This window comes from Parasteatoda tepidariorum, chromosome 7 (genome assembly GCF_982258835.1).
Source record: "Parasteatoda tepidariorum strain Cologne lab strain chromosome 7, Ptep-v5.0, whole genome shotgun sequence".
Classification (NCBI taxonomy): Eukaryota; Metazoa; Arthropoda; class Arachnida; order Araneae; family Theridiidae; genus Parasteatoda; species Parasteatoda tepidariorum.
Window position 1 is genome coordinate 16,129,301 of NC_141761.1, and position 13,567 is coordinate 16,142,867.

General features: G+C 26.5%; 1 protein-coding gene across 3 annotated transcripts in view; it reads right to left on the reverse strand.

The window, feature by feature from the left end:
* Positions 1–13,567, reverse strand: part of S6kII (Ribosomal protein S6 kinase II) — a 48,053-nt gene that overhangs the window by 6,896 nt on the left and 27,590 nt on the right. For 2 of the 3 annotated variants that reach the window (XM_016069764.4, XM_016069766.4), the window contains exons 11-17: positions 12,286–12,374; positions 9,179–9,346; positions 7,158–7,279; positions 6,320–6,454; positions 5,445–5,534; positions 5,195–5,353; positions 1,356–1,594 (exon numbers count right to left, since the gene is read on the reverse strand). In XM_016069764.4, the coding sequence (XP_015925250.1) occupies positions 1,356–1,594; positions 5,195–5,353; positions 5,445–5,534; positions 6,320–6,454; positions 7,158–7,279; positions 9,179–9,346; positions 12,286–12,374 (1,002 nt within the window). The remainder of the gene's footprint in view (positions 1–1,355; positions 1,595–5,194; positions 5,354–5,444; positions 5,535–6,319; positions 6,455–7,157; positions 7,280–9,178; positions 9,347–12,285; positions 12,375–13,567) is intronic. The other variant, XM_087168527.1, reaches the window with a different exon arrangement.

Sequence of the window (13,567 nt, forward strand, 5' to 3'; positions counted from 1 at the left end):
GCAACAAAAAAAATTATGCTGTTAAAGTCATACTGTTAACATAAATTTACTATTAACATAATGATTTTAAACAATAGCAAAACTTTGTTTTAACTAATCCCTGCAAAAGTCTATAGGTAGTAGTGAAAATAAATATTTTAAAAATGCTTGATTAGAAACAGGGATGTTAAGTTTTTTCCACAATGGAAAAAAATCACACTGAAAGAAATAGTTTTCTTCCAACATAAAAAGAAGAAATATCACATATTAAAAGTTATTACTTTAAAAAAAAAAATCAAATATTAAACAAATTTTAGACAGTTTATAATTACAATATGTTTTAAAGAATATTATTAATTCTCAAGTTATTTAATAGATCATTTTTTATTAAGTGCAAATTAAAAAGCAACAATTGGAAAAAAAATTAAATCTAAATGATTTTCTTAAGAAATGAAAAAAAATTTTAGTACTATACTATTTTACGCAAAAAATTAGATAAAGAATTATTAAAATAACAAACTTATAAAATTTTATTAATATTAATAAATTAACAAATCACATACTAATCACTACTAAAAAACATAGATTGAAATAACAATCACAAATAGCACACTAATTTATGTAATCAAATACTGTTAAATATGAATACTCTAACTCTTAAATACTATGATATATCTGCCAACATCGGAGAAATAAAATAACAGAGATTTTACTAGCCACATTTTTTAGACTACTAGTAAATATTGGATACATCATGTATAATTATGTACGTCAAAAAGAGAAATTCGAAATAATATAAGCAGCAAGGAAAAAATATCTATATAAATTTTAATCTAAAGAACCACTATTTATAATTACTTAAGCTATTTTATTTCATAACCATCGTTGAACCAGTTTTTTGGGCTTACGACTACTAATGTTCAACTCCAGAGCCTTGTAATTTTGAAAACAATCCAGAAGACAAGGGAACTCCTAGATCAAGTATTGAAAGAAATTTGCCTTCATGGAGAACTTTTTGATATAACTAACCTGCATTTGGGTCACATGGAGAGGAAAACCTCCCTCTGACGGCATCTAACCCATGAACCGACGGAGGATGTTTTTACTTAAATACCACTTACTTACTGTTGAGAAGTATTTTTGCCATATTTAATGGATTTTTCTTATTTATTATTATATTTTTTTAAATTTCTACGACAAAGATGGAGAAATTTGAGAATATACAGATAAACAGGAGCAATGTATTAAAAATAGGATTGATACATAAAATATATATTAAGTTGTTTTAAAAAAAGTATCTCTATTAAATTCAATTTGATAAGCTGTAAAAATGTACTTTAAAACAATTGTCGTGTAAAAAAATGTTATATACTAACCCAGCAAGCATGGTATATAATAAAACACCCAAACTCCATATATCACATGCTTCATCATATCCTTGCTTCCTGAGGACTTCTGGAGCAACAAAGTTGGCTGTATAACATGGGGTCATCAGTAAACCGTTCTCGGCACGAATCTGTTTGGCAAAACCAAAATCACATATCCTTAGGGAATCACAGTTTCCACTGTTGTCAGAATACATAATGTTCGAAGGTTTCAAATCTCTGTGCACCACCTGACAAAATGATTAAATTTATATGTACATAATCCAAAAATATTTACAATGCAAACGCATTTATTTATTTAAAATATTTCAGTTAGAACACACTCTTTTCTACTCTACGCATAAAATAAATTTTCTTCTTTACAATAGATTTTTGGACATTTTCTGAATGGATGCACTAATTACTTTTTCTTCCCTAAAAACTTTGTTTCCCCTTCATAAGTTCTAAAAGACGATATAAATAAAAAATTACAAGATTATCACCCATGAAACAAAGTACAGATATGGATTCTTTGAAAAATTGGGAGTTTTAAAAAGATGAAATAGACAGGAAAGTATAAAAAAAATCAAAACTGCTTATAAAATAAAGAAAGAATCCGGATTCGGCAACAAAAACATTTCTTTTTCAAATTGGGCTCACTTCCGAAAACACCCCAGGTCAATCAGGGTCAGGTGGAGTAAAGTGGGTATAATCAAGCATTTTTTTTAAAGGCAACTCTAAAATTAAACTATTAAATTCATTTTACTGAAAATTTTGAGTCATTTTATGTACATTGGATTCATATTATAAATTAAATATGAAACATAACTTACCAATTCTGTTAGATTATCTTCTTACAGTAATTGATTCTTAAGAACAAGTTTTGATATACCCACTTTACCCCCAGAGTAGGTTAGAGTAAGTATAGTTCCAAAATTAGTATATATTTCATAAAAAAAATATATAACGTATGTAAATATTGTTTTAGAAATAAAAATGCTCTTAACTAAATATATCTTGATAATATTTAAAAGAATAGGTACCAAAAAAAGTTTTTTTTTATCATATTATTAAATTAAAGCATTAATGCTTCTAGCCATCAAAATTAGGTTTTACTTCAGATCCAGTATATTTTGTTGAATTTTACACAATTTCATCAAAAAGCTAGAAAAAAATTATAGATTTTGGTTTATTTTTAAATATAAATGAGAATATAAAAATCTATAGTGGTCGTTTAAAGTGATTTTACTATTTATGGCAACATGCATTTTTTATTCAATTTAGCTATTTTAAAGAAATTATTTTGCTTTTCATGAAAAAACTGCCATATTAAGGCAGAAACTTGCATAAAAACTCATTTGTGTCTTGAAATAAGCTCACTAAGTGCCAGCTTATTGAGCTCATTTAAAGTGCTTAGTGCCAGCTTAATTATTAAAGCTTAGTGAGCAACATTACTAAACTAGCTTCATGCTATTTTGGTAATTTTTTTTAACACTATAACATAGCTGCCAACCTTAGGAATTAAAAATTAGGAACACTATATGCGACAAAATTATACGCACCAATTACAAGAGTAAGACAAAAATTTAACTATTAAATCATAACATTAACAGACATATATTTAAATTAGTAAAACAAAACTATAAACACTATCTTTAGTGGGAAACTTATAATATTAATATTTTATAATTAGGAATAAAGGTATAATAGATTAAAAACAAACATTACCTATTAATATTTAATTATTTATCTCCAAATTATAAAACACAGGTAAATAATAATCTACATCATAAACAAATATTTCTGATGCAAACAAATATTTCTGATACTACAAAAAAATTTTCAAAAAATAATAATTTAGTGAAATAATCAGCAACAGCTATTGGAATAGTATTTTCCAATAAAAAGCTACTAAAAATTACTTTAGCACAATAATCACAGGATGCATGCTGGGGGCGATCAGAACAAGGGATTGGTTTAAAATCAAAAATTTTATGAAAATTCTGATTTTTTATAAAAATATCAGATTTTCAGATTGGATTTAAAAATTAGAAACAAATCCGAAAAATTCTGTAGGCAGCTATGCTATAATGTGTCTATTATATTGTTATTTCCTTCCTATCATTCGTCGCTTAATAAAGTAAAATTTTAAAAAAATTGTTAAAATTTCTATTTAGGGCTATAATTAAAAAAGTAAATTAATTTTTTAGCTATTTCATTATAAAATATAGAGCAATAAATACTTACTACAGCTAAAACAGAAGTAAAAAAAAATATCCTTCTCATACAACACTTAGTTAAACCTAACCATATACCCACTTTACTCTACCTCAGAAAAGATTTATAATAAAATAAGTTCTTTCCTAAATTTTTAATTAGAACTGTGTTCTTTAGATGTTTCTCTACCAGTTAATAGTTTTTGCCAGTTTTTAATGTTATTATAGAAGAGAGTTCACCGGCAGCTTAAATTAATATACTGTATAAGTTGATCATAGTTTGAAGACATTTTATCAGTTTTAAAAACCATAATAAAAATGCTTGCTGCGATCCTAAAAAATTTAACAAATTATTTCAATTTTAAAGGAAAACCCCAGATTGTTTTTAAAAATTATTAACTTAATGTTTTCTAAACCTAACTTTGTAACTTGTTATGCTAAATTATAAGGAGTAATTCAGTACTCTGAATTTTGCAAACAAAGTTTAATTTCAATTACTAAATACTAGAAATGAAGTACGTGATTATAAAAAATATATTGCTAAATTATAATATGCTACTGATCTATAATACAAATTATATGCAACATGCATATACGTTACACTTACTGCATAGTTTATTTGAATTGTAAACCCAGCAGGGTTTGTTAGAAAACACATCAATAGATAAGCAAGTTCTATACATCGAATATTTCAAAATGAATATGACGTGATATTTTAAGACAAAGAGGGCAGATGTTGATTTTTTAGCTAAAAAAATTATCTGAACCGAGTATTTTAAAAGATTGGACTAAATATCTGCATTCTATTTTAAGATTTCTATTATAGAATGTACTGTAAATTTTGCAAAAAAATCTATGTTTAAAGATAAAATTTAGAATATTGAACCATAATTTGACAGAAAACCATAATTTAGAATATCAATTGAACATCTTATTCAATTATTAATTGCTTCCCTTATGACACTTAGAAAAGAATATTTTCTAGTTTTTGATTAGTTTAATTCAAACTAAGAAATCACTCAGGGCTAAAAAGCAGAAAAACTTAAGTTAATTAAATTAAAGATAAAATTATAGAGTGAACATATGATAAAATTATTTATTAATGGAATAGAATTGCATATTGATTGTTCATGATATGTTTTTTTCTACATAATTAGTAATAAAAATTTATTGAGCATTTCTATGTGATCATTAAAATCTTAAATTATAAACTTTGCTTAAAAACAAATGTTTAAAAATTTTTTGTTATCATTTCAAAACCAAAAAGAAAAATAAAGATAAAATGTGATAATATTTTGTACATTGTAAGACACATAAACAATTCATCTTAATTCAAACAATTCATCTTAATTCAACAACAATTCAACTAAAAACAATTTACACTCAACATACTGCAATAGCACCATCTGTTGAAGAATAAGAGAAGTATTTTTGCCATCAATGGATATTTTATCACCAATTTTTTTTTTTTTTTTTTTTTTTTAAATTTCTTCAGCAAATACGGAGAAATTTTAGAATATGCAGGTAAACAGGAGATAGTCGTAAAATACAGGACTCTTCGTTAAAAAAAGTGGGAAGATGGCAGGTATGTTAGAATGATTTGAACACAACTATGTGTCAAGAAAGATAACTTACCCCTTGCTCATGTAGGTAACATATTGTTCTTGTTATTACTTCAATTATGGTACTGGCTGCTCTCTCACACAAGACTTTTTTTCTTAATATCTGTTCCAACAATTCCCCACCCGTTAGAAGTTCCATTATTAGATACACAGAAGAGGAATCTTCATATACCTAACAAGATAAGAAGAACAAAAAAATTATCGTGCATTCTGCTGAGAAGAAGAAGAAGAAAAATACAATGACACTAGTTAGTATAACTTACATCATATAGAGTGACGATGTTTTTATGTCCACTATATCTAAACAAAATTTCAATTTCTTCATCACAATCTCTCTTTGATTTGTCAATAATCTGAAACATATATTAAACTATGCTTAAAATGCAGTTCTCATAATAAGGCTCAGAATAGATCAGATCATTTAAAAATTTGCATTTATATGAATATTGATAAATATTTAATACCTATCCTAAAACAAAAAGTTTCATTACATAATTATACTTTAAATAATAAACCACAATATGCTAACATGTTTTCCAGGCTGAGTTTTTTTAAATCTTTTTTTTTTCTTCTTAATTTTACCAGCATACATTTTAAAAGTTTTAATTGAGATTTTCCGTGGAAAGTTGTAGCTTTATTTAAATATATAACATTCATTTATATTGCTAAATCTATTCATTACGAAGATACTTGGTAGAAGAATGGCTAAGTGACATTATTTGAGTATTCATTGGATGGAAGAATCAGCTAAGATTAACTGGCTACCACTATTTTGTGCAAATGCTGTGATTAGTTCAGTAGAATCAAGGTTAAGATGAATTAACAAAAAGCTGCCTATTCACTGAGTGGGTTCATATTCATAAACGAAAATTCTTTAATTGATAACTTAAATTATAAAAAATGAGAATTGCGTAACTAATCGTGAATGTGTAGTTTACCACGATAGAAAAAAAAAACTTTTTTATTTTTAGCGAAAAATGGTAAATAATTTTTTTTATCAACTATACCAAGATAATTTTTGTATTAAAACTAATAAAAATACTTTTATTTAATTTATGAAATACATTTAATGTAAAATTGCAGTTAATATTCCAAATTACAGTTTAAATAAATCCACACAATATAATAAACAACTTACCTTCACAGCATATTCTTTTCCGTTTTCTTTGTAGATGCATTTTTTACAGACAGAAAAAGAACCTCTACCTAATTCTTCCGTAATTTCATAATCTTTTGTGATGAAATGCTTTACAACAAAGCTTCTGTCTATTTTCTATAAATAAAGCAAAGTCTATAAGCATAGAACAGAGAATTTATTAAAAAGCAATTCGGAATTGATTTCGTGAAAGTCCAGACAGAAAGAGGTTTTCATAGGATTTCACAAATGACAATTTGACATAACACGCAAGTTTTAAAATGGGGGACCAAAATTTCAATTTCAATGAAGTGTGGTTAGCTTTGATCGCATTTAACTAATCGGAGAATGAAATTTCTCCTTCCCAGTTAATCCTTAAGTGAACAACAGACTTTTAGTAAACTTTTAACCATATCCCTAACCGATTTACACAAATCACTAGTTTTCATGTAATCCGAAATATCATGATCCAACTCAATTGTCTCGAGATAATCGTTGTGCCCAAAATAAGTCATGTTTGAAATTTTTAAACAAAAAATTTATACCTCAAAAGTTTATACAACAAAAAGTTAAGCACCTTTAAGCCCTTTTTAAAAATGCTACACACCATGTTGTAGGAAAGTGATTTTTTTAACATTCCACAAAAATTGTAAACATATTTTATGGTTTGGAAAAGTTTTAGAACTGTTTAATATTTTTTTTAAAAAATTATTTTTATCAAATAGAAAGTTCAATCAAAGATATTAAATAGATCAAAAACAGATAAATCTACATTAAGAAAGTCGATTTTAAGTCACAACGTCTTGATGGATAGAAAGCGTAAATTTAGTTTTATAGTTACCTGACTTTTTTGATTATTTTCATTGTTCTTGGCACATGTTTCATCAACAAAACTAGGAGCAATAAAACTAAATCCACGGAATAGTTCATGGGCAGTAGCACTAGGAGGGCAGCCAGGGGAATCTAAAAGTAAGTTATGTTTATTTTATTATCAGCCCCAAAAGTTCAGTTTTGTGGAAAGACAGAATTGAACATAAAATGAAACTAATTTACAAATTCAGAAAAAGACAAAATAAGTAAGTAACATTTAAAATAATAATAAATCAAAATGGAAAAGCACTTAAAGCAGCTAAAACCAAAATTGTTTTATTTTAATTATTTGTCGTTTTATGATGAATTGTATTTCTGACTTTCTAAATTAAGAATTGAAATCAGTCATAAATATTCTGAATCATATTTCTAGTATTTAGAGAAACCACTCATTTCAGCCAAATATCAAGTTAATGAGACTATTGCCTAACTAAGGTATTCAGAGCTACTTGCCATTTTCCTTATTATGGACTAGTTCATTCATAAGCAGAGGTTACTTCAGACAAAGAAACATTTTGCTAAATGTGAAAAATCTACTCACATAGCCCCCAACACAGATAGAAAGAAATCCAGTATATTTTATGAAATATAAATCCTATAATTTTTCCAAAATATACTAAATATTTTACACATATGGAATTTTAGGGATTTTTATAGTCATCAAAATAGAAAAACTGCAACATTTTCCAGTTATAATTTCACATTAAATGATCTTGAAATGTTAAGCATTATGTTTATTCATAATTTTGAATAGTAATAGGAATTTAATTCAAAGACAGTTAACTGAATTTTGGTAATAAGGCTCGGTTTATTATCAGAGGTCTGTCCAGACATTTTGTGAAAGGTTCGTTTTTGTAAAATTGTGAAAAAATTACTCGTAATTTGTGAATATAAAATAAACGTTAAATCACATTCCATTCACCAGGGTCCTGTTTTTGTGAATTAGTGCAAATAGGGTCCTGTTATTGCAAAAAACTTTTTCACAGAGTTTTTAAATTGTAAAAACATACAAGATTATGCTCAACACTGTAAAATTATAATTAAAAAAAATTAAATTTTAAAAAATAAACAGCAATTGCTGCTACTAAATTAGAGATGCATTATACATACATTTGGTATTTATCCTATACTGCTGAAAGCAGAATATTCATTTCGTACGAATAAAGGAAGAAGCGTCTGCCGAAGACAGAACTTAGTTCGTTTACATATGTTTTTCTCCCCCCTCCCGTTCCTGGGAAGGGTTTATTCGATAACAAAACAATAATGAAGATAAATAAATTTGTGAAGGGTCCGATTAAAAGATAAATTATTTTGTGAAGGGTCCATTTTAAGTCAAAATATTTTGTGAAGGGAAAAGATATTTTGTTAAGTGTCCATTAACGGACCCAAATTTCTTCTAAACAGACCCCTGACTATATATTAGTAACACTTATTTAAATATTCAAGTAAGCAATAATCTGTACAAAAATTCTATTTCAATAGGGATTTTTTTAGAAAACTTACTTCATTTTAGGGAATTTTCAATTTTAGAGAAATGTACAAAAACCAGGAGAATTATTTTTATTAAACCAGTAGTCCAGGAGGAACTGGCAAAATCCAGTTTAGTTGGCAGCTATGCACTCATAATTTTATGAAAAATCACAAAAACTAGTGGTCTGTTCATACAGTTTGAGAAAACTTATTTTTGTGGAAAATTTATTCATAATTTTAAGAATGTTAAAATAAAGTCCTACTTTTGTGAGAGAAAAAAAAACAAAAATATTGTCTTTCAAGGAGTTTTAAAATTATAAATTAAAGATATTTTTCATTGGTTTTCAAAAGAAAAGTTTCGTGAAACATTTAAAACCATACATATTGTGAGTGATCACATCGGCAATTCCATTTAATTTTTTGTAAAGTTAAAAGATCTCCTAAAATGACCACTATTTTAATAATGTATTTAGAACAGACCTACATCTTTTTTTTATTATTATTCTATTTATAATCAAATACCTTCAGGAGGTCGATTTGTGAATTCTTTATCAAAATAAACTGTATGGTCTGATCTGGAAACGGCTGGTATGAACGGTGGCTTAGTTTCACGATCGTAGAGCTTTCGCCAATCTATTGTCGCAAAGAAAGGGTGAACTTTCATTTCTTCTATACCATTAGGACCAGATGCTGCAACAAAAAAGTCATGAACATAAAAAATAAAAGCTAAATACAGAGAAGAAGTTCATTCTTTGTCATATATATTCACTACAGTTTCTGTTCATGACAAAACAGTATCAACCGATTCTATAAATGATTCTGTTCTTTACAGTTACAGTAGACAGTGTTGCCACAGAGAAAAATGAACAAAATAGTTGCTTTTAGTAGCCTAATACATGAAAATAGCTGCTTAAATAAGAACAAAATTTTATCAAAAATATGACTAAAATATTATTAAACGAATTAATTTTCATATATTATGATCCATTTAGTCAAGCTGGTGGCAAATATGATAATTTTTATATAAAAGTTAGTGCTCTAGAACTAAATTTTTATATTAAAAAAATTAGCATATTTGCAGAAAATTAAATTTTTTTTAAAAAGCAAAATTCATTAAAAAAAAATACTTTTCATTAAGAAAGCATTTTCAGGCATACCAAAAATAGTTGCCTGTTGCAACCCTGTTAGAAGATCCATGTAACACAATTCTAATAACTTTACAATCTCTAAAGCAATAGAAGTTTGTTGGATATCATTTCTAATGCCCTTTCTTCAGCATTTTTATTTTAACCCATTGGCGGTTAAGGATAATGCTTCTCCCCTATCCATTAGCATGGATAAACCGGTTTTGCTATGCAGGTTAAAATGCGACGTGAAGAACCGTCAGTGGGCATTAGATTGTCATGTTTAGAAGGTAAGATTAGTGAAATGAAACACCTATACCTCATGTTTCAAGGTTTGTGTTATCTTCAAATGTAAAAAACTCATAAATCATTGCTTACTGAAAAATTCAATATTTAAATATCTTTAACATAAAAATAGAAATCAAAGCATTATAAGTTAAGAAGAAAGAAAGTTAAGAAGAAAAAAAAGTTTCAAGTTAAATATATAGGGTCAAAATAATTAAGAATGTATAAACCTAATAGTTTTCAGCAAATATTTGAAAATTCTACTCTTTGTTTTTCCTTCTTCATGTTAAGATAAAAGATAAATCGGAAGTCGTTATGGAGAAATCTTCAGAGGAAGACATTGGCCCGCATTGGGCTGTCTGGCCAACTATGACGATGATGATGTTAGTAAAGTTTCTATAACTTGATGAATTATCAGAAGTTGAAAATATAACATGTAACTGTAAATTTGAATGAAGCAGTGAACCAGTTTTTGAGGTGAACCAGTTTTGATCTTATCATCAAAATTTCACGGATTCAGCATTTCAAAATATTAAAGAGATCAAAAAACAATGGTCCAAATAGTTTAGAGAATATTAATTTACTTTTAATACTTAAATATTACATTTACTTTTAGCGTATTTCATCATGCCTATAAGACTATTTATGCAACAAAAAAAAAAGATTTCTGCACACGATTATAAAACTAGCTTGTTTAAGGGTAATTTCAAGCAAAAAATTAACTTTTTAAAAACAAGCAACAAAAAAGATATAAGAAAATTTTTACATCACTCATAACTGCATAGTATTAAATGACAGAATACAAAACATCACTCAAATAGTTCTTGATCTTTTGAAAAAAATTTATTTTTCAAAAACTATTTAACTGGTTCTGCTCAAATTCAGAATATCATTAAAATAGAGAATAGAATAATGGTGTAAAAATTTGCAATCAAAAATTGTCATTTAAAAAATAATCTTAAAAAATTATGTGCAAGATGTAAGTCAAAAAGCTTTTCATTCACATAAATAGAAATATGTAAAAATTAAGAATAGCAATGAAGGCTCTATCCAGGCGAGGAATCAACATTCAAAGAAAGTACATAACTTAAAATATGCATTGCACCAGTTAATTAGCATATTTAACTCCCTGAACCATCTTAGTAGACGAAACAACTTTTGATCCAAACTAAGACTCAATCTTTAAGAGGTGTGATCTAAAATATGTCAATTAATTATAGTGCAGAGTATGAAATAAGATACAAAAATATACTTTCTCTGAATCGTTTACTTTTAATGATTTTTGAGTCCCAATGTTTTGGTCAGGAACACGGTCAAGACACTTTAAAGTTACTATTTGCATATATCTTGAGAACTTTTAGAATTTTAAAACTTGTCTGTCCAAAGATGCTAAATTAAATTTTTCATTATTTTATTTCCAAATAATCAAAAAGTTTTTAATAGTAAGATATACAAATTTTTATATCATTTTAAAGAACATTATATAGCAAAATTTATATGCAGTAGAATCCTGTTTTATCAAATTCCAGTTTTGTGTCTGATTTTGCAACTTAAAATATTGTTAACACTGACAAATTTACATAATTTGAGGTTAAGATAAGAAGTTAAAATATTAATAGTGAAAATTTAAAGAAAAGAAAGTTTTATAAAAAAAAAAAAATGAACTAATAAATGAGACTAGATATTTGGAAGATAGAAAAAAAAAAGCTTTTAATTTATTCAGAAAATTGACTTTGAATAATGTAAAAAAAATATTCAACTTTTAAACTGATATTTTTGTCATGAATTATATTTATACAAATCTTGCTCCGCTTAAGTCAAAAGAATTACTTATTCTAAATCCATGCTACATCAATCTAGAAAAAATTTCACTGTTTTCCACAAAGAAATGGTAAATTAATGTATATTAACAATTAAGTAGGGATCAACCGACAAAACTGTGTTAAATAATTTATTTTCTTACAGACAACATTCAGCAATTTATCTTATTTTTGGAGAGATCTCTTTTTTTACTTCAAAACTTATAACAATCAATAAAAAAATTAATTACTAAATACTAAAATAAGAACCACTGTCATAAAATGGATTAAAAAAGATAAAATAATTCTACTGTTGAGGGAAAATATGGAGGATTTTAGGAAATTTATTGTATTAGAATTCTCTATTCATAAAATGTAGTTTACATGTTAGTTTTCAGGAGTAGTAAAAAAATTAACAAACCTAATCTATTTGCTGGATTTCTTTTAAACAAAGCTCTTAGCAGACTTTGAGCTTCAGGGCTTAAGAACTGTGGCATACCTAATTTGGCTCTAAAATGAAATTATATGAGTTAATTCTAACACATTTAGTTTTACAACTATAGTATAAAACAGGTTTTGAAAACAATATAATTTGCACAAATAAACACAGAATTTCTGCTCTTTTTTAGTAGTGAGCAACTCTATTTTAACAATAAACATACTAACACTTAATATGTATCTATTTCTACTATAGCTAGTCAAATGACCAGATTTTATGTTTCCTTAATTGAATGTATGAAATATGGATGTTAGGAAGGAAATAAAGTAAAAAAAACTTTATTATAACTAAACAAAATTGTATAGTGCCAATTTTAATGTATTACAAACATAAAGAATAAGAATTTTTATTTCATCGAACGCATTTTTTGCAACAGTGTGTTTCCATTGTACATTTTTTGCAAACATATTTCTTCCAATTAAAATTATTTCTATAATTCTTATAATTATAAGTATATATAAGAATTATAATTCTTATAATTATTTGTATAGTTATTATTATTCTTTAAGAACTTGCGCTGTCTTAACTAACAGATGCGCAGTAAAAACTAACAGTTAGTTAGAAATGAAATAAAGCTATCAAAATAAAAGCTACTTACATTTAGTTTTTGTCACTTTTTTTTTACACAAAAATGCCAATCTAAAATTTTGGGTACTACACTACAGTCTTTGCAGAAATAAGCAACTAATCGAATGCAATATGTTGAACATGCATTACATTATAATTTCTGAACCGATAATTTTAGAAAGTAATAAATTATTCTCCCAGTCAAATGACAGGCTATGGTAGAAATAGGTATATGACAAGTATTATTTGAAACAAGCAAAAAAATATAATAATAATAGAATTAATTGTTAGATTGTTAGAAAAAGTCATGCAGTCAAATGTGCAAAACCGATAAGCGCATTTTCGATGCAAATGTTCTTAAAAGGTCTATTGACTGGTTATGGTATATTTAATGTTAAAATTTCCTTGTGCCATTCTGCAGATGTAATAATAAAATTTCACGCATCTATATACAGGGTGCGTAGTCAAATCTTTGAATCAAAAATAAGCACTTTTTAAAAACTTTTCAAGCACTTTACAAAAATTTTCAAGCACTCAAAAAATTCATATTCAATCAATGATATTATTGAAAAACAAAAACTTTTTATAAACAGTTTGAGCGTAAAAAAAAAAGAAAAGAAACGGGCGTAAATCGAAA